At 43.1% G+C, this 22,324-nt stretch overlaps 1 protein-coding gene across 1 annotated transcript in view; it reads right to left on the minus strand.

Moving 5' to 3' along the window:
- ITPK1 (inositol-tetrakisphosphate 1-kinase) overlaps positions 1 to 22,324 on the minus strand; it is a 147,728-nt gene that overhangs the window by 106,468 nt on the left and 18,936 nt on the right. The window contains exon 3 of the mRNA XM_068399256.1: positions 8,272 to 8,296. Coding sequence (XP_068255357.1) covers positions 8,272 to 8,296 — 25 coding nt within the window. The remainder of the gene's footprint in view (positions 1 to 8,271; positions 8,297 to 22,324) is intronic.

Genomic DNA, 22,324 nt, shown 5'->3' on the forward strand with positions numbered 1-22,324 from the left:
CGTATATGCTGATGGCTGAGACAATATTACACAGCAATCTTTGGAAATCACCAGCGCCTATTAATAGTCCCATTTTCTTTTACACACTCATCCTACTCTACATCTCCACCATTCAGGTATCATAAAGCAACTTAAATGGCATTCCACTACGTGGAATATTACCTTCACTAGGAAACAGAGGCAGAATTTGTAAGAGAGTTGCCCAAAGTGCCTGCAGTAAGTGACAAAGCGAGGCAACTCCCCATTGCAATCTCAATCCCATTATAGTCACCAAATCTTTGGCAGAGGTCCCACAGGGACTGGATTTCCACCCAGGACTTCCCAGCTCCCAGCCTTTGGCACTGTTAGGAATCACTGCCTCATCACTACATACCAAGGAGTCAGGAGAAGACAAAGGGGCTGGGCAGAGCTGGCTCCATGGGCCAAAGCAGTACAAGCTCAAACCTGACAGCCATTCATTACGTATTAGTTACAGATTTCTACATTTTAGCAATGTTTTCACTCATGCAGGTGACTTCCGCAAGTGACTGCGGAGCCCACACCTCTCCTAGGCCGCTGGGATTCACAGTCAAAAGAAAGCAGGCAAACCAGTCAGTAAGAGACTCTCTCTGAGACACAAACGTTTCTTCATGGTTCTCTCATTCATTCACCGAGAGTGAAAATAAATCAGATCTAAATGCATTTTGATTTGTTTGGCTTACTCTGTCTAATTTTTAAGAATAAGTGCTTATTTATTTAATCTGCTTAATCCACGTGGTGGAAAAGTTCTGTAGTTTTCTCTTCCCCCCCCTGCCCCTACAGTTGTGTATTTATTCTTCTTCCCCACTGGACCAGAAAGGGCCACGCTGTACCTCACTGACCAGTCTGCTGACGCAATGTACAGCAGCACGTCAAAAACATCTCTCCCTGCACTGGAACCTGGGCTTCATTCCTACTGAGCAATGCTGCTTCTTAGGTACCAAGAAGGTCTCGCATAGAGGGATCTCCCATACTGAGAAGGACCAGAGAGAGGATTCTGCCTGGGATTTGTTCTTCCACAGTCCTGCTATTTCTGGGGTTGGCGCTGAGATTATTACAGTTTTTTTGGAAGATCCCACCTTGTGTGCTTAGCACACTCTGTGCAGCACCAAAGCAAAGTAGTAGTATCAAGATCTTCTGAAGATTTTAACCAGCAACCCCTCACCCTCAAGCACGTGTGCAAAGTACCTAACACAATCCAGACTGGGGAGGGGGCTGGAGGGCTTCTGTAGCATCATTTCCAAAAACGCATTCAAGGCAAAGCTGACTGCCATCCTCCAGAGAACATGCACTTTACTAAGAGGCTGGCATGCATGTGAAAATAAATTTTCTTCTCCCTGTACCAGAGAGCCAACTCTCCAACATCTCAACAACCGTGCTTGCTTTGGAAGCTTTCCAGTCACATCTTTCTGTGCATGCTATCGGATATATATTTTATAAGCTCCTTTTCTCGGTTAGAACACTGCTGTTCCAAGCTTATTCCATTAATACTTCATGTGAAAATAAACCTCTCCACATTTCAAGAAAACAACAGTTCCCTGGCAACAATTAGTGGAAACTGTTGTCATTGCTGTTTTACTTTGAAGAATTAAAAAGGAGGAGAGGGGGACCCTCAATTCTCCTTTGCAGGCTTCAGTAAACCCACAGCTCAAAGGATAGTTTTCTTCTCCAAAGTAAAAGAATTCAAATATCTCAATTCCCAGAGAGCTGGGGGAAAAAGGAAAAACAAACCAGCAGCTGAGACCATTGTAACTACTACAATCAGCTGTTCCACATTGAAAAACATGTTGTCCTCCACATCCCACTGCTATTAAAAAATGTGCAGCTTGAAATACAATGACTAATCCCACTTTTATAGCCAACTGACTAGAACATCTTTCTAAGATAAAAGAGAGCATTAGTGTTCATTTGAACAAAAACACCCACCAAAAATAGGAAATCTTTGCTATTTTAAAATAAAAAAATGCAAGCGAGAGCTCTAGGAAAGCTGGGCGTGGAAGTGCTTGAAATGGCTTTGAAGTTGCGAGAAACACGAAGGCTCCAAACTCTGTCACACAAAGACTGAACTGGCAATTTGTCAGAAGCCAAAGGGCTACAGCTAATTATTCTGGATTTGCATAGCTTGTGAAACAAAAATAAACGCATGTCCCCATCAGATGTACTTGTGATGATTTCCACTTCACTGCACATGTTTTCAATCTTACATTCTTCAAACTATGCCAAACAGATTTTTCCTGAAAAATAAGGTAGATGGAGATGTTCTCTCTTCCCCTCACCAGCATACAAAGTCATAAGAAAGTGGATACTTTACTGGCTAAAGAACTGTCAACTTGCAATTTTAAATTTGGCCCTATGCTAATTTTGGGGATGGAGGGGTGAAATTGAACAAACCCAAGCTTTTATTAAAAAAGATCAGAAACAGCTTTACCTTTTAGAAACTACCCAAAACCCTTCTTTGCTAGATTCTATTACTAAAAAATAGACTTGTTTTATTTGTAAATGTCTCATCAGACAAATGCTGCGTAACTTCAGAGGCAGTCCTTCCCTTGAAATGGTGATGAAAGAAATTACTAAGAAATGCTTCAATGTAGGCATTTACTGGCAAGTCACCGCAATGCTAGAGCAAGAACTGCTCTGCCTCAGCCTTGCCAGCTGCTGCCTGCCCAGGAACTGCCTGCAGGCCACGGCAGATAGGCTTCGGTCATGTTTGTCACCTGTTCAGAGCATCTGCACCCCCTCCTTTGGCCACCAACTCAAGCCACTCCAGCTGAGCAGAGAGCTGTGAGGGATAGGAAGAGCTGGCAAGAAAGGGGAAGTATGTAAGTGCCACAGGAACTGCAAGAGCATTACGTTCATAATGCTTTAAATGTAGCCTTAAGATTAAATGCAGCTGAATTGGTGCTTTCACTGGAAGAAAGCCAGCAACACCAGGTCTGCTGACCACCTTCAATTGCTCTTCCCTTCGTGCCCTGCACAACAGCATGTGGAGGCCCCGACCAGGCAGCATGCAGCCCCACACCTCTGCTGAGGCAGCTGAAGTCCTGCCGCGCAGGTTTGCCAGAACAGCTCCCAACAGCACTGGGGCTGGAACAGCAACAGGTTCCTTGTAGGAGCTTAGGCACATCCTTCAGTCTTCCCTCCTGCAACACTGGAACAAGAGTGCTTTCTTACCTCACGGGGTACAAACAAGTAAGCACCCTCATTCAAAAAGCACCCTGATACTGTGGTGATGCCTACTTAAAAAACTTAAGCAAGCAACCTGCCACAAGGTAAGAGATATAGCACAGTATTCTGCTGAAAGCCCATATTTAAAAGCCAGGAAGACATCTGTTTTTTTCTTGCGATATAACACTGGTTTGTAGCTGCCCTACTGATTTGGATTTAAGCTGCACAAAGCAAATCTAGATCCAAAACATTGCCAGATCTTAAAGATGCTGCTACTTAAGAGTTCTGCCACTGCCCACTGGAAAAACAGAAATGAGCTAACCCATTCATGCTCCCAAATGTTTGGGTGCAGGCTCAGACTCATACTGTCTTTGGAAATTTCACAACCTTGAAAGCTTTTTATTTGATTCATCTACTGTTCTATCTTTTAAGCCAGATAGCTTGATGGATGTTACTCAGTTGTACTGTATAATGTCACACATTTTAGCTCCTATGCACTGAGTTCACAGTGAATTCTCATTATGTTAGAATTTAATCAGTATTTCTAAAAAACACAATTACTTATCACCACTCAAGCTGAGAGGTTCAGAGGAGGTTCAGGTTAGACATTAGGAAAAATTTCTTCACAGAAAGGGTTATTAGGCATTGGAATGGGCTACCCAGGGAGGTGGTGGAGTCACCATCCCTGAAGGTGTTTAAGAAAAGACTGGATGTGGCACTTAGTGCCATGGTCTAGTTGACACAGTGGTGTTAGGTCAAAGGTTGGACTCGATGATCCCAGAGGTCTCTTCCAACCTAGCTGATCCTGTGATTCTACTCTTTCTTTGTTTTCAATGTGATGCTTGAATAATGTCTTACTGCTGGATAAAGGAGCATGCCTGCTTAGCATCCCACTGTCAGTCCTAGTTTTCCATTATTTCTCTTTGGAGGATGCACGTTTCCCCACTCAAAAACAGAGAGCTGGAACCGCTCTTTCTGCTGGAACTGGAATCACAGAATCACAGAATCACAGAATGTTAGGGATTGGAAGGGACCTCGAAAGATCATCTAGTCCAATCCCCCTGCCAGGGCAGGATTGCCTAGACCATATCACACAGGAACGCGTCCAGGTGGGTTTTGAATGTCTCCAGAGAAGGAGACTCCACAACCTCTCTGGGCAGCCTGTTCCAGTGTTCAGTCACCCTTACAGTAAAGAAGTTTTTCCTCAAATTTAAGTGGAACCTCCTGTGCTCCAGCTTGCACCCATTGCCCCTTGTCCTGTCAAGGGATGTCACTGAGAAGAGCCTGGCTCCATCCTCTTGACACTTGCCCTTTACATATTTATAAACATTAATGAGGTCACCCCTCAGTCTCCTCTTCTCTAAGCTAAAGAGACCCAGCTCCCTCAGCCTCTCCTCATAAGGGAGATGTTCCACTCCCTTAATCATCTTCGTGGCTCTGCGCTGGACTCTCTCTAGCAGTTCCCTGTCCTTCTTGAACTGAGGGGCCCAGAACTGGACACAATACTCCAGATGCGGCCTCACCAGGGCAGAGTAGAGGGGGAGGAGAACCTCTCTCGACCTGCTAACCACACCCCTTCTAATACAGCCCAGGATGCCATTGGCCTTCTTGGCCACAAGGGCACACTGCTGGCTCATGGTCATCCTGTTGTCCACTAGGACCCCCAGGTCCCTTTCCCCTACGCTGCTCTCCAACAGGTCTGTCCCCAACTTGTACTGGTACATGGGGTTGTTCTTGCCCAGATGCAGGACTCTACACTTGCCCTTGTTATATTTCATTAAATTTCTCCCCGCCCAACTCTCCAGCCTGTCCAGGTCTCTCTGAATGGCTGCGCAGCCTTCCGGCATCTCAGCCACTCCTCCCAGTTTTGTGTCATCAGCGAACTTGCTGACAGCGCACTCTAATCCCTCATCCAAGTCATTAATGAATATATTGAATAGAACTGGTCCCAGAACCGACCCTTGCGGGACTCCGCTAGACACAGACCTCCAACTGGACTCTGTCCCGCTGACCACTACTCTCTGGCTTCTTTCCTTCAGCCAGTTCACAATCCACCTCACTACCCGATCATCCAGACCACACTTCCCCAGTTTAGCTGCGAGGATGCTGTGGGAGACTGTGTCAAACGCTTTACTGAAATCGAGATAGACCACATCCACAGCTTTACCATCATCTATCCACCGGGTTATGTCCTCATAAAAGGCTATCAAGTTGGTTGAGCAAGACTTCCCCTTGGTGAAGCCATGCTGAGTGCCCCTAATGATCCCCCTATCCTTGATGTGCCTAGAGACAGCACCAAGAACAAGTTGCTCCATCACCTTTCCAGGGATGGAGGTGAGGCTGACCGGTCTATAGTTACCCGGGTCCTCCTTCTTGCCCTTTTTGAAGACTGGAGTGACATTCGCTTTCCTCCAGTCCTCAGGCACCTCTCCCGTTGCCCACGACTTAGCAAAGATGATGGAGAGTGGCCTAGCAATGACTTCCGCCAGCTCCCTCAGCACCCGCGGGTGCATCCCATCAGGGCCCATGGATTTATGGACGTCCAGGTTGCTTAATTGGTCCCTGACCCAGCCCTCATCAACCAAAACAGATTCCTCCTCTATCCTGACTTCTTCTGGGGACGCAGGGGTCCAGGGCTCCTCAGGACAGCCTCCAACAGTATAGACAGAGGCAAAGAAGGCATTCAGTAACTCCGCCTTCTTTTTATCCTCTGTCTCCAGGACCCCCACCTCATTCATCAGTGGGCCCACATTGCCTCTAGTGTTGGCTTTACCTGCAGTAGTAAAGTCAGTCAGTGCAGAAGTCTGAGACAAGAGAAAAGCCAGAACTCGAACAAAAGTCACAGAATGTTAATTGCTGTCTAGCAGCAGCTCACTGATAACCTGTTCAGTGCAATTAGCCATAAGAAAGCAAAATAAGAGGATTTCATCGGTCTAGGTTAAGAACAGAGGACCATCCTAATTCCTCACTGCAAGAAGGAAACAGAAGTCACACAGGTGCTTTTTTGAAGACTTTGAAGACTTCCCTTTAGTACTAGGAAATTCTTGTGTATTTTTGTGTTTTGAGTTACTTGTCTATTGTCAGGTGTAAGAGCTGGCTTCTCTGTAACTGGATAGGTTCTTTGAAGGAGAAGGGGAAACAAATCAAAGAAACACTGCTGCTTAACAGAGGAAAACAATATTCCCTCTGTCAACTTTGTCCAGCAGATCGACACCATGACATCCTTCATCTAGAAGCAGGGCTAGCAGGATGGACCATGTGAGGTGACTCAAGCAAAGCTTTCTAGCAATGCTGAATGAAGAAAGAGCCCATTTCTGATACAATCCCTACAAGTACATGCATCAGGATATATGAAGCAACACGTGCGTGATAGACAAGGGGTGATCACACATAGCCATCCATCCTGCTCTATCAGAGCAGCAGGTATTAGTGTTTGAGGTATGCCTTTGGGGCGCAAATTCCCAGTATAGGTTAGTCTGACATCTCAACTATGGTGTGAAATTTGAGACCACAAGTACTTTTACACAAAGTCCTGTCTAGTTCTGTCCAAATCTTTCCCAAAATGCTCTTCCAATAAAAAAATCCTTCCCAATCATTTTGTGTCTGATAACTAGCCATTAAGCTACACAAACATCAGAAGACTAACAGGTAACTCGTGGAAAGACAGCAACTTTAATCCACGAGGTAAATGGAATTTACCCTCTGCTCAGCTGATCAGTGTATCATTGAATTCACCTCATACGCTCGAACACCTTGCTGCTTAAATGCACAGTGCAGGCACAAGGCACATATAACAAATGCAGACACCGACTGTAATACACTGGGGTATTAAAATAATGTGTCCCCTAGACAATGACACAAATACAGGCTAGCTTTCTCCCTGTGCTGCTTGTGAAGCTGTGCTTCGTAAATGCTGGTTTATACTTATCAATCTGGAAATGCTATTATCACAACTGATGAAAGAAGCAGCTCCTTACTCTGAGCAACAGGAGGTACAAGTAAGGAAGATGATGCTGTAGTGGTGAAAGGGTATTACAAGTATGACTAATAACAGCCAGTAAAGTATATGCCCTTTTTCCTTGTAATACACGCAGTTCTCAGATAACCACACATTCTTGAAAGACATATTCTTCAGTTTAACTAGCAATGTGAATTTTTTAAAGCCTTTTCTGATAGTGGATTCTTTAAAATAACATGGCCTGATTTTTCAATTTATTTTTTAAAGCACTTTTCTCCTACTCCCTGCTGGTGTCACGAAGCACCTTTCACATGGACTCAAGAGCAGCCTCAACTATCAGTGGCTAACACCCCATTTTCCTCCTCTCTCCTCTGTCCTCTCTATTGAGGCTGTTTCATCTCTGCTACTGAGATATGAGAAAACAAGTGTGAGGAACACACTGACCACCTTAGAGTGTGAAACAAGCACTAGGTAAGCATCAGCAAGAGTGAAACCTGTGACACACAGCTCTTCTAAGTACACAAAATAAGCCAGAAAGAAAGAGCATGATCTTTTAGGACTATAGTGCTCTATGTTACAGCTGTCACGGTAACATAATTCCTTTCCCAAGTTGCCATCATCCATTAAGTAACATCTCGTGTGAAATATGACCATTCAGACCTGGGAAACAACAAATGTAGCCAACACCTGAGCTTATCTGTAGATGGGCTACAACTCGAAGGCACTACAGTATCATTTCTCTGCTCACTAGGTTACAAGAACATTCCTTCTGCCACATTTTCTTTTCAAAGGCCAGCTCCTGTTTCTGTTAGGCCTGACTGTCCATGAATGCAATAGACTAACACTGCCTAATCAACTATCAGATCTTATTAATTAACAGACACAAGAACAGCCTAACTACATCCTCACTTTCACCAGGGCACCTGTGAAGACTATATGGGCTCAATACATGCTTCACAAAAGCGGGATCCTCTTTTTTCAAAAACAAGATCCATAGCAGAGAACTGAACGGAAAAGAAAGAAAAATAATTAAGCCCAGGTCACGCTGACATCTAAATGACAGCATTTATCAGTAAACCTTCTTTATAAGAAAATAGAGGGGAAAAAAATTTAATATTGTTTTTACTCACCTGTACTACTTCTACTCCTCTTTTCCTGGAAAAGAAAAGAAAAGGAATGATTAATGCTGGAAACATGGGGAAAATGTAAAATCAAACACTAATGGAAAAAAGTTACTTCATACTAGAATGCAAACAATAAAAATCTGCACTAATGAACCTGATTAAATTCAGGAAAGCACTTGTTCAATTCCATTCCCTGCCTAGGAAGCAATTTGGCAGCATCTGAATCATGGCCTCAGAAGTGACCCAAGATGCATACTAAGCAGCCCCACCACTAGGACTGATACAGCTGCCAGGTGAGCAGAGGTAGAAAGTGGGTGATGTTAGGGAGGGAGCACCTCAATTTTAGTCAGTTCTACTTAGTTGTTCATTTCTCGTCTGCACTTAGAGTGTGCGAATTGCACCGCAGCACATTCCACATGCTTGACAGATCTTTGATTTTGATCCAAAGTTACACTTATAAATGCCAGGGAGAATGAACAGAGCACCTTGCAGCCATTTATCCTCTTATTTACAGCCTTGTTCTACCCCTGCCATCTTGGTACACAGAACGCTTCCCAGAGCTACACACACACACAGTGACTTGCATCAGTTGTTCTCTGCTTGAAACCCTTTTCCAAGAAACTTTTAAGCTGTCCCATGGGTTGTCTTCCATCACAAGCACAAAGATACCCAGGCTGGCTCTACAGACTAGCCCTGCAAACAGAGCAAGAAAGGGGACAAAGAAAGGGTACAGGCACAGGTCAGGTCCAGAACAGAGAGACTGCCCTGCAGCTGGAGCACCCTGCCCAGACGTGTCATCCCGCTGCAACTCCATTGCAGACACATCCCCATAGATCCACTGCTCAGGACAGACAATCCATTCTGGAAGCAGTACCTCAAAACCACAATTATTTAAAACTCCATCTGGTGGCTGGTACTGCACTGTGTCAGATGGACCTAACTGTGCTGGCCTCAGCAGAGGCAACAACCCCTACATCATGTAGCTGTGTCCAAAGAGAAGCTAATAAATTACACAAGCAGCCATGCAAGCGAACAGGTACAGATTCAACCCCACAAAGCAAGTATGCTCAATTGCCCCAGCCCGAGCAACCACCAAGCTACAGGCTGGGATGGGACCCCACACGTGCATCAGCCCCTGGTGCTGTGGCTTCCTTTGGGCAGAAAGGGACAAACACCCAGGTATGTGACCAGGGAGATGGACACAACATACTGTGATAGCCGGTTCTAGATGGCGGGCAGTCTGGATGTGAGGACACCAGAGAGTGCAACGCCCCATAGTTTATAGACACGTCTTTGGACTTCATTTCAAAGACTTGTAGTCACTCTGGCTCCTGCAGAAGCAGGAGCAGTTCAAATACTTGGGGTTTGTCAGAAAGGCCCAAGCCTTTGAATGCTGCTTTGGCCATATGCGAAATAGTTCTAGTGACCCTGAAATGCCAGGGACAAGAGACTGGAGAGCCCTACTAATTATACACCAAAATGTTAAGAACTGCAATTGATAGAGCCAATTTAGGCAGATCTGTAGAGATGGTCGTCTACTCTGCTGATATGAGAACGGAGATTCAGGTACATGCCAGACAATGCTCAGTCATTGCATTTGACAAGTTACCAAACAAAACAAACCACTTCTCCTCTAGTCTTGAGAGCAGGACTGAATCCCTGGCACAAAGCCCACCCATCCCTGCTCCATGACACCCTCCCAATATATGCAGGCTATTTAAATATGTTATAACCTTCTCCTCACTTTGAAGACACAGGAAATTTAACTTAAAAATCAAAAGCCTCAGCAAGCACAACACAGGAATCTCTCTTCCTTGTTCCCACTAAACCCATATGGGAAAACCAAAGGCCCTTTTTGGGGAGGTCACGGAGCAGGGCTGCCTAACTCTGCCCTCGATGCTTTTCTATCTAAGAGCATCTGTGTTGTTGTCCATAGTTGCAACTGCCGCACACTGCTGAATACACAATGGCTCCTCCAGTTTTCTGCCCGATACAGTAAGTCTTTCTTTTGGGAGGCCATTACAAAGATGCCCAAAGGGACAGGCGATCAATCAGCATCTATGACACATATTGCTCCCTTCTTCCATTTTACCAGTCTGGAGTTTCTCTGGCCTAGAAGCAGCATGCACTGCACAGCCACAACAGAGAGCTTGTCGTTGCTCAGCACGGAAATAAGAAAGAAAATGAAACTGAGCACCTCTTGCAGAGAATTTCAAAGCTCTCTTGCAGATAACAGTAGCCTGTAAGTGCTGGGTGATTAATATACTGCCATTACAGTGTGGGAAGCATTGCTGCAGACTGTCACCTGAGGCTGGCCAGATGCATTCCAACTGTGTTTTCAGAAGAAAACGTGAATCTTGTAGAGAAAGACTTACTAGCCAAATTGTTGAAACAATGATTTTCACATAGCAAGATAAATAAGAAATATTAGGTGGGGAATGCTTTTTTGTAAATTAGGGCAGCAGCCTACTCTGAAGCATTCCAAGTATTGTAAGCTAGAACTTACAATAACCAAACCAGCTAAGTTTTTGCTGTGTCTGCCCTGAAGTAAACAGAACAACTCAAAACTCCCATTGAAACACGCCAGGCTTTAGACAGGACTGCTCCAGAGCCCCTAGAAGAATAGAGGCTGATGGCAAAGGCTGCATTTCTTGCCATGCCTGCATACTCGCAAGCTGGTTGCCCAACCCTCTTGAGGAAGAATCAGCCCTAAAGTTTTCTATAATCCCCCCAAAATGGACTTTGCAAATTTACTGGGACTTACTGAAAGAGATTGTACTGCCCCAGCAGAAGGGAAGAAGCCAGTCCAGCACAGAAGCAGGGAAAAGAAGGGGTGCCTGCTGTTGGATATCATGTCACATATGCTTAAAAAGCTGTGGGAAGGAGGAAGCGATTACCAAGCTTGGCTTGTAGCACTGGGTCTTCCCCTTTTTCAGAAGTGAGGTGCGGGGGGTCCCCTTTGGTTACCTGAAACATGAGAACTTTCTATACTTAAAACCAGAAACCATAGAGGCGTGCATATTTTGAGAATCAGTTAATTCAGGAAAGATCCTCTACCAAAATAGTTTTTTTGAAAATAAGTTATTTTAAAAACAAAAGGTATCAAAACAACTAGGATGTCAAGCAACCACACACCTCAGTTCTGGCATTAGCTGATTCTACACCTCTAAGATTTCCTAAGCCGGTGATTCCAGGCTTTTCAGCCAGGCAGGTCATGGCTGCAAGCACAAGCTCAGGGGAGCAAGACATCCCTTATGCAACACCATGTAACCACACTAACTGCCTCACGTCACATGTGAAAGAGCTTGGGGATAGGCACAGAAAGCAAGCCGACCTTACACACGAGAAACTCTAGGACCCTCAAAAAAAACACAGAGAGAATGAAGCAGGCTGTGGGCCACAAGCAATTCTGCAACAAGGGGCTGCCTCTGTGGGACACTCAATGGAGACAAGACGGTTGCCGAATTAACTGCTCTGGGAGTCTGACAGAGCCATGGACCAGTCACCATTCCTTCATATCATGCTTAAAAAGCTAGTAAAAACACATCCTACAGCCTTGGTGTACGTTCTTTTGGGCTGCTTCTTTAGCAGAGGGCAAGATTTCTGTTAGTTATGCTTAGACATGTACCGCAGATGCACTTAACGTACACAAGGTAACTACGACAAACTCCTCTCCCAGTGCAAACCACAGATGCTTGCACGGGTACAGGACTGTGGCTCAGAAACAAGCCGCAAACTGCAAATTCTGCAGACAAGCCAGGCAGTTAAGAAAAAGTAAGTGAGCGATACAAGAACCTGTCCAGGCTAGGCAAAATGCTTCCAGAGGCACCAATGACTGTTTCAAAGGCGCTGTCTCCCAGGGGGGCTCTTTCACTTAGAGTATGGACCACTACTCTTGTGTCCCTCACGGTGTTCTCCATGACCCTTCTTTCTTCCCATGTAGCTTGAAATCGAGCCACAGCCTACCAGAGGAAGGGCTTCCATTCCCAGCTGGCCTGGCTGCCTCCTGATACTGGCAATAGGCTACACAAAACTCATGGGAAGTCTCTTTTTCTGAGGGGAAAAGAACGATCATTATTAGCTCTATTTCCCTTCTCCCTCCAAAGAGACAACACAACCGAGTCAAAAAGAGACTGTGTCTGCCTGCTTTCATTGAACAGATGTTTGAAAAATGGTCAGTTCTAAACTATATTCCCAGAGGTCACTATTTTTAAAGTACATTTCATTCCAAAGATCATCTAGACAGGGATCTTGTACTCGAATCATCACTCCAGGAAAAAAGAATTACAAGCAAATGTTAGAAAACCTCTGGGAGAAAAGAGAAGGGGAAAAAAGTGTTTGAAGGTAATAAAACTAAACACCTAACTTAACAGCAAATCTTCAATGTCTTCAACTGGCACAGTAGCCTAAAGCTATGGAAACCTATTCAGGTGCAGCACAAATTGCTGACTGTGCTTCTCCTGTTCCCTTCCTTCAGCACACAGCCCTGCTGAAGCACACATTGCAACATTTAGAGGAAAAACAGAAACATTTAAGTAACCGCTGCATTAGCCTGCAATACCAAATAAAACCCAGAAGCTTGTGATGACTTAGTTCTATACCTGAAACCAGTGAACCACTCCACCAGATAATGTAAGCCTCACTATATGCAATAGTGATTAAAATAATTACCATGCAAGTTGACGTCATGTTTAAGTTAAAATGATGTATGGATTTAGAGAAGAATTCAATATCAAGTTACTAAAAGCATATTAATCGGTGTTTTGGAATTGATGTTTTACCACAGCCTCAAACTGTGTTGATTTTTGGGGTTGGTTTGGGATTTTTTTTAACATCCAAAGTAAACAGTTTGGACTAATTCCCCACAGCATCCAGGACCTGAACATTGTAAGGAATGACAGTTAAAAGAGAAAATGACTATCAGGTCGTATATCACAGCCATTGTTAAATTAAGTAACATATTTTTGCTGTCTGGTCTGAGTGACAGATTGAAAAATGCCAAACAGAATTTACAATTTCAAAAGTAAAAGGCAATCTTTGCACCTGTTTTAACAGGCTAAGAAGTTATTAGTGCATGCAGTGAAGTTCATTTTCTCAGATAGGAGAATGTTTCACATCCAAAATTTCCCACGTAAAAAGCGGTAAATAATAATGTATTGCTTTGATATAAAAAAGAAAAGCATTTTCCCAGAAAAGCAATACATCGGCATCAAAGGGAGTTATATAAATATTAATGCACCAGAGCAAAAACCTGCAGGCGCTAAGACTTTCCACCACACTGAAATTATCACACAGAGGAAGGCACCAGGCAAACAATACCAAAGCAAAGCAAGAAAACCAGCAATACTGGTCATCCACAAGCTTGCAGACAGCCCGTTTCTCCTGCTGGCACAAAGGCAAGCTCAGCTCATTTGCCTTAGTTTTTCCATCAGCAGAATACCCTGCATTTCTGTTATTAAATATTTGTGAGGTTCCTTGCTTTTATTATTTTTCATCACTGATGGCCTCCACCTTACTGTCTATCAGGGAAGCAACCAAGTGGTAACCCCAGCACAGGGGGTGCTTGCTGCCCAGGGGATCCAGCTCGCAGCCATCAGCGCACACGGAAGTTAACCGAGGGCATCTGAAACACGGCAAGACTCTGTTTGTGGGGGTTTTATTTTTGTGGTTTGTTTTTTTTTTTGCACCCAGACTATCAAGCAGGCAATTGATCAGAGTTAATTTTGCCAATGTATATCCAACTATTCTTACCTTTCACCAAGCTTTTCCCCTTCTGTAATCAGTATTTTGGAAGATTTATGGACTGAAATGGAGTTAAAAAAGATCAAAAGTTGGCATTTGGAGGAGGGAGTCCTCTATTTTCTCAGTCTCTCTTGTAAAGCATCATTGATCCAAAGGAAAAGGGAAATAAAGTGCACTTCTATAATCCAGTAGGAATAGATAATGTAGTGTGAGGGAGAAAGGTCTCACTTAAAACTCTAAGTGCTTTATAGATAAGGTTGAAAAAAATGAGACTTCGGGCTGTCACAAAGGACCTTTTAAGTAGAAAAAAAACACAGAGGGTAGCCACAATTGTGCATTTCTTCCTTGTTTTTATAACCAGGCAATGGTCCAAGCACACCAGACACTACAACACCATAAGTGATTTTCACACCATCACCCCATTCACACATGACATTTGGTAGAACCATCTGATCTTCTCCACATCTTCAAAGCACTGTATCATCCCATTTACAGCTACAAAAGTGCTTAAGAGTGCTGTATCAGAACAAAGTGCCCCGAAAGGGACTATAAGAGAGGATCCTGGTATTGCAGCAGCAGCATCACTCTGGCATTCCCCGGTGGCACCACAATGCTTCCACATGCTGCAAATTCCCACCATAACACATACACAAACACTCAGCAGCATCTCACAGCAAAGATCCAGCTAGAAATCCACTAACCCCTTACCCTGCAAGAGCAATGACAAAGTGAAACATCCAACATCATGACTTCAGAGGTTCAAGCAGCAGGGAGGAAAAAGCCATGAAAGAAAGAAACCAGACACTGTAAACAGTAACTAGAGGAAATAAACTGAGTTTAGTCACTAAATATTAAGACAAAGTTTCAGTAATGGTTTAATGAAATATTACAGGGCTACTAATTTCAGCATTGAAAAACAGGTATTGCAGAAATAAAATCTGTATATCCCAAGTTATAAAAGCCATAAAGTCAGTAAATACAAACTCAAAAGGATCTGTTTTCTTTTTAAACTAGACATTTAAAATGGATCAGTGCTGCTGAGCTCTGCCAGACTCTTTTCTTGGAACTAGTGACCCCAGGTTCTGGGAGCCCATACTCGCTGCTTTCCCAGAAGGGACACAAAACCTCTAACCACAGTCTTTTGAGAAAAAAACCTGAAGAGTTGTCAATGGGAAGAAGGAATGATTAACAGCTGCACAGAAAAATTATTAAAGGCACTGAGTTATTAGTCCTGCCAGACATTCAGAGACATATTTAGTACCTGATGACAATTATAAGCAATTGGGCAGGGTTCAGCCTTCAGCCATAGGCTTACACCACCAGACATTATCCAATTCAGTTCCCAGCTATGGCAGGCAGCCATGCCATGTGACCTCTTTATAAACTTATTAAAAACCATCTTCAAACCGAGCTGTTTTGGCACTGTATCTTCCATTACAGGACATTAATTTCCCAAAGGTCAGAGTCCTTCAAATTTGCAGGCTAAATTGTTCCAGCATCATCCTCTGACTTCAATGAACTGCTTGCCTTCTTAAGCACTGCAAAGATCACGCATGTCCTCTCTGCTCCGAGCTCCCTTTGTCTCTCCACGACCCCGGTTACCCCAGTGTTAATATGACCCTCTGCAAAAAGCAAACACATGACCCATCCCTTTCGAAAGTCTTTCTAAGGTCACGAGGCACTGGAGATGACTGAAAGAGACCTGAGAAGAGGCAGCAGAATCATGAGGCAGAAGACAGTATTGCTTCCAGGGACAGCTATGGTATTTATCTTTTATATATATATATATTAAACTCTTACTGCAGAAACTATTAGAGGCTTCTAGAAACATATGAACATATTTACACTTTCCAAACAAAAGGAGCAATAACCTGACACTAACAGGTTTATAATCTGAAGGATGCTTAACTTTGCATGTTGCTCTCCAGTGCCATGATATATTCAATCAGCTATCACACTGAAGTTGTCTGCATGCGTTGATAAAACTTCCTCATCCTATAACCACAAAACACTTTAATATTTTATTCTCTGCAATCATGCTTCCAAAAATTTACAGTTTACATCATTCTTAGCAACTTTCCTCCCATATTAATTTAAGCCAGCAGTTACAAATTATTAGCACCTTTTTCCCTTAAATCACAGAATAAGTCACTAGTCAGCAAGAAAGATTTTACAGCCTTCCATTCTACACTGCCAGTGGAAGCCTAGAAATCAGGTATGTAAATCTTTTCATCAAGGGAATCTTCACACAACTTGGGCAAGAAGTTCTATGAAGAAGGGAAATCCCCTATTCACTAAGAGGTACATTAGTTAGACTGGTATTTTGTTTACTTCTGACTTTCCAGATATTGCCAAATTGCAGGAAAAACTACTACCCAGTTCTTAACATCTGTTTGGGTGAAGTAGGAAGGTAAACATTAGTGTCTCCTCAACTCCTCCAGTACTAACTTGGAATGTAAGGCAAATAAAACCATACTGAAAGACTTGCCATGAAAAACTACCTACAATACAGCCGAAAGGACAACTCGTATTGACTCAATGTATGAAGATTTCATCAGTGTCATTTCTGGGTAACACTGCTAGAACACTATATATCTATAGATCTATCTAGAGGGATCTTCAGATTAAATATATTTACATCATGCCCTACATATAACCCTTCCCAATGCCCCCCTGTTCTATTTGGACAGGGAGAATTCAGACTGAAGAAGTGCCACACATCTGGTAAGCTAACCTACAACGTGCATAACTCTACTGACAGCAATTGTCGACTTTTTTGGAAGAGGAAAGAGGAAGAACAGAAGAGAAAAGAAGACAAAAGGTGAACTGGCTTGGTCTCTCAAGCTCACATAACGATTTTAAGTGCCCAACCTGTCTTAACCTACAGTAAGCAGACTTTCTGAAACTGCTTGGCAATTGCCCTCTGAGAATCTGACCCCTTCAGGACTTCTCTTAGTTTTGGTATCGGCCATTGTCACCTTTAACAACCTCGTCATTGGAGTTTGCACACAGCTACCTGACAAAAGCATACAGAAAAGAAAACTGTATTAGGAATAGTCATTTACCAGAACCATTATGCAGTTTGTCTTAACTAGACCGCAGTCCCTCTAGGCAGTGCATTTGTAAAGCGTCCCACACCACTAACCCAGAGAACTGCTGCAGCACTCTGGGGTTCTAGCAATGCAAAATTAACTCTGACAACAAAAAATGATTCAAGAAAACAGTGTATCTTCTTCAAGACTCTGAAAGGTTTGCAGAGAGCTTGTGGGTCTCCTACCAAGTTGATGCTCAGTATATTAAGACCACTTTAAAGCACTTGTTGTAAGCATAGAGTCTTTGAAGAATAGATTTTGTCATAATCCTTGAAATCCCAAGAACGAATTAAGAGCATCTGGGGGGGGAATCTCCATCCTACAAATGCCTTTCTATAAAGGGCATAGGTATGGCAAGCCAACCTCAAAAGCCCTCTGTGTCTGCTAGATTCTCACATGCTAATAAAAGCTGAGAATTGAGTTTCTTAAACAAAATAAAGTAATAAAAAAAGGTACTGAAAGTAGACTTGTGTATAGGCTAGAAGCTGCCCCCTCGCTATCACCTCTCTCCGGCATGCTACAGGTGCTCCATTTACTTTCCTAAGTCTTATGTGGATTCCTGCCTTTTACCCAAATAAAAGCAGTCTAGTGGTTTCCCTTGACATTCTGAGAAGGAACTTCAGCTGCTCTCATCTTCCAACATAAGCATGCTGCACAAAGACCCTGAGTCCAGCACAGCCAGCGAGACGAGGATCTGCTGGGCCCCAGACTGGTACCGCAGGTCACCTGCACACAGTGACGGAGAACAAACGCACACCTCCACCCTGCTAAAACCAAGGGGCACAGAGAGAAGAGCATGTCTGCCAAGCCAGCTTTCATCCAGAAATGGCTTTTAATTCACTAACCCTGAAACCAAGTGCCGTACATCCACTGCAACTTTCCAAGACTCTGGCAAACAGCCTTGAATAAACCTTTTGGGAGTTTTTATAGAGGCGGGACACCCACTGAGACATGCATGAGAAATGTGTAATACACATTTTTTTTTTTTCATTTCTTGGATCTCTAAAAGAGACTGGGCATTTTTTTGGCAGAAATTAGAGACGTATTTAAGTTCAGCAACTTGCCATGCAAAAATTAGTTTATTCATCTCCAGTCAGGCTTCAAGTAAGATATATAGGTGCCTGGGGCTTTTTCCTTCATGCAAAACTTCATTATACAAACAAGAAAAAGTTAACACAAGAAAGTTAACGTGTCTGCTCACTGAAGAAACCTGATTGCAAATTTTTTTTCCCACTCCATAAGGCATGGCCCTAACTTTTTGGCACTGTACAAGTCAGACACCAAGTCTCCCTCAAGTTTCATTAGCTTTGAAAGCACTTGTCATTTCTTGTCTCCTACACTCACCAAGTGACCACTGTTTGCATATGCAAGGAACAAATTTTCCTCTTCATTTATGGAACGAGGGACAGTCATAGATTCATAGACATAACTGACAAGAAGAGTTTATGCTGAGAAATTACTGTGGCCAGCTATAGACACTGTCACAGATACCATTCCAATGTTTTCATCAGGTTAAAAGGACATCCATGGAAAGGGTTAGCAGGAAATAATTAAGAGATGTTCCTAGAAATATTTTCTCCTCAAATTCTGCTTCAGTTTAGGCTCACATAACTCATCCAGTCAGTTCCTGTTTTGTTTGCTCTCTTTGAGATGCATTTCAAGCTTCAGCCTTTAGTTTAAGGCACTTATGAATGTAGCTGTTATTTTAAAGAGGACTGGTTGGTTATATAAGGCTGCCCAAATAAAAAGCTGCCTAAAAGCAGTTCCAGTATCATCTGAAACTGGGTTTCACCTTTCTTTTGCTATGCAGCTCCCCCCAAACACTGTATGAACCATGTCAACAGAAAAGCACTTGGAATCTGACAAGTATGATTCCGCAGCCTAGTACCCTATTTGAGAAGAAAAAGACGTTCAGCAGAAAATACATGGTACAAATTATAGAAATGTGAACTGGATTGCTTTTCTCCATTTGAACAGTTTCAGATGCCAGTACTGATAACGGGAATTTCCTTCCCCTGCAACCGACTCTTCTGCTTGAATTTACGTCAACATAGATCAAACAAAAATGATTTTACTTTATTTGGAAGTCTCATTAAAGAGCTCTGCAATAAAACGAAAGCTTGGCTTCCAACAAGCGATGATCACACTGTTTCAAAATATTCCATTTATTGACATGTGGCCAACCTCCCTAAGAAGCAACAGCACAGAGCATTTGACAGTGCTGCAGTGAATCATCTTGGTGATCTGCACAAATCACACATGATCCTGGAAACCAAATAAAACGCTGCAACATGCAATATTTGAATATGGTCCTATATACAAGAAAAAAGGATCTTAATGGAGAGACAGCAAATTAATTTTTTTTTAATTACACAGCATACAGAATATTATTAATCACTGATGTGAACATTGCAGGTGGGGATGAGAAGGGGAATGGGACCAAAAAAAACCCACACACTTTGGGCAAAAACCTTACCAAAAGGTTCAGATAATAGAACAGAGTTTTCCATCGGTCTCGCTGGATGGGGTTGCAGTTTGAGGAATTGGAAATCCAACACATAGAACAAGGTACTGCTGCCAACCTTTTAATATTAAGGCAAGGTAGGTAATGAAGATTCACAGAAATAGACCAAAAGCTTTGGGCAATAGGATTGTTACGCACAGGATCAACCAAGGTCAGAAAGTGCAAACTTGAAGCTGGAGCAGAAATTAGACATCGAGACAAAAAGTCTCCATCACTCACGATAGTTTCTGCACCTGGAAAGGGCAAAACATTATCTCCAAGAAACCTCCACACTAGCTGATGAAAATTCTGTGCATCTGTGTGTGTCTTACAAACAGATCTATATTGTCAGGCATTTTATCCGCTTTACATTACACTGAAGTTTGCTGCTGAAGAAAGACTAAAATCCTCCCTATTTCTTCCAGTCCATAGGAGTCTTGCTTTAAGCAGTAGCATATGTACAGTCTGCCAAAACACGAATTTTTGTGTTTGCTTCAGTGGATTGTTTACAGTGCAGTAAGAGAAAAAAAAAAAACTTTTATAAATCATAAAACATAACTACTGCCTGTTTTTTATGCAACCTGTTAGACAAAATGCACATCTCTCCATAAGGTAAAGTGAATGCCAAAGACAGAAGTTCTTCAACAAAATCCCGTTTGCTTACAGGAAGTTTAGAGCATCCCATCTCTCTGAATCAAAAAATTTTCTCTGATCAGCTTCAGCCCTTCTGCAGGCACCACTTTGCCCAAAAGGTCACCTTCAGAGCTCTGCCTTGGGCCAACACCCACAGCGTGTGCCTCGCTGCTTCCACACCCCTGACCTTCCGTGGCACATCTTGCTACTTATCTCTCTCACGCAGACACACTGGGATACACACGCACACGGTGCCCTAATTAATCCTGCTTTTTTTTTTTTTCATAACATATCCTAGACCGCAGCTGTTACACCTATTATTTCCATCAGTGACTAAGCAAACATGTTTTAAGACTGCGACTTTCCCAAATTTGGCCAGGGCACGCAGAAGCTGATATGCAACCCCCAGAATGCTACTACATTTTCTAATCAGACTCCTGTAGCCCAGATTTGGGCCCACTGGGAGGTCTGCTACACTGCATAACTGGAAGAAACAGACAATTTCTTGGGCCTCTTCAGATTTTCTAGAAGCTGCTCGACAAGCTAAATCATACCAAAGCTCTGTTACTCATACCCTTGTTCTCCCTCTCAGAAAAAAAGCCTAAGGCCAACAGTTCAGCTGCATCTTTTACATTCGTTTCCCTTTATGGACTTCTCTAGATTCTCTGGTACCTGCCCCTCCCCATTACAACACTGGTGTGATCACAACACGCTGATGAGTTTATAAGATAACCTACATCCCTCTTAAAGAGAAAAATAAAAAGCTAAATTGCTATTCTAATCTACCAAATTACCATTGTCCTTATCATTGCTAAGGAGGCGGCTGTATGAACAGCTGATCCAGCTTCTGCGTAGGAGCTGGAAAGGCAGACACAAAGGCACAGTAGCAGCTAGTTGTTTTCCTCTGGGTTATTTTTGTCTGGCTCCGCCCTGAGACTCACTCTTCAATCCCAATAATTGGCAGCAACTAATTAGAAGGAAAAATGCAAGCAGTTTATTAAATGTTTGATTAAATGTTGATTACATGTTTGATTAAACGTGATCACAGAACAAATCTCCCTTGGACAAGCATACTCGTTTTCCCTTGGTTACTTCTTTTGTTTGTAGACATGAGAGATAAGAACTCTGGAGATGATGCTATACCACACACTGGGATTTCAAGCCTATAGGTGACTGCACAACATAAGGCAAGCAGAAGCTGATGATTCCTCTGCTGTTTCACATTGCTTTCCACGTTGCCCGTCATCAGATGCACATAGCTATCTCCCCATGTTGTCTCTTTAGGGCTTTCACATTTTACCGGGGGGTGTCATACTCAGGATCAGATCAAAGATACTGTCAGAATTACATCACAGGTTAATGGAGATACAATCGGTATAAAAGAAAGGGACTTGTAAAAAGGCTACAACTTTCAAATTGCTGCAAATCCGAAATATGTACAAACAGAATCATTATACATGGGGGAAAATCCGCATTAAATAACAGCTTCAAATGATGTTGAAAATTCCGGACGTCTTAGATGGATCCTTGAACTACATCTGCTGAGGAAAGTGATTTTTGTTCATCCCATTCACTGTCACTTAAGAGATATCAAGTAAGAGTTAATGAAAATGACTGAACCATGTAATACTATTAGGATTTTACACACTGAGAAACGTACACATTTACCTCTCAATCTCTTAGTAAATAAAAATAACATTTGCTCAGAATATTTGCATGAATTCTTGTTTGCAAAGGCAAAAGAAAATCCTTGACCAAGTGTCTGCTTTTGCACCCCACTAGCAGCTCTACCTGCAACAGCAGGATTTCTTATCCCAAGAAGTCTTTTTCCCAGGCAGCATGTTTTCACAGCTCTTGGCACATCAGATCCCTCCAGTCAGCCGTGCTTCATAAAGAAGGAGGCTGCTCCACACCCAGCTTTACGTAACCCCCTTGCACGCAGTTGCTCAGCCTTGCCGACTTCACTCTCACGCTGGGTGGGTATTATCTGCCTACTTGGACTTGCGGAGTTTCATGCTTGGTCAGCACACAGTCCAAGGTGCCACAGTAAGCTGTAAAATACACGGGATTCGCCTTAAGGGCAGAAGCT

This window comes from Nyctibius grandis, chromosome 4, assembly GCF_013368605.1.
Source record: "Nyctibius grandis isolate bNycGra1 chromosome 4, bNycGra1.pri, whole genome shotgun sequence".
NCBI lineage: Eukaryota > Metazoa > Chordata > Aves > Nyctibiiformes > Nyctibiidae > Nyctibius > Nyctibius grandis.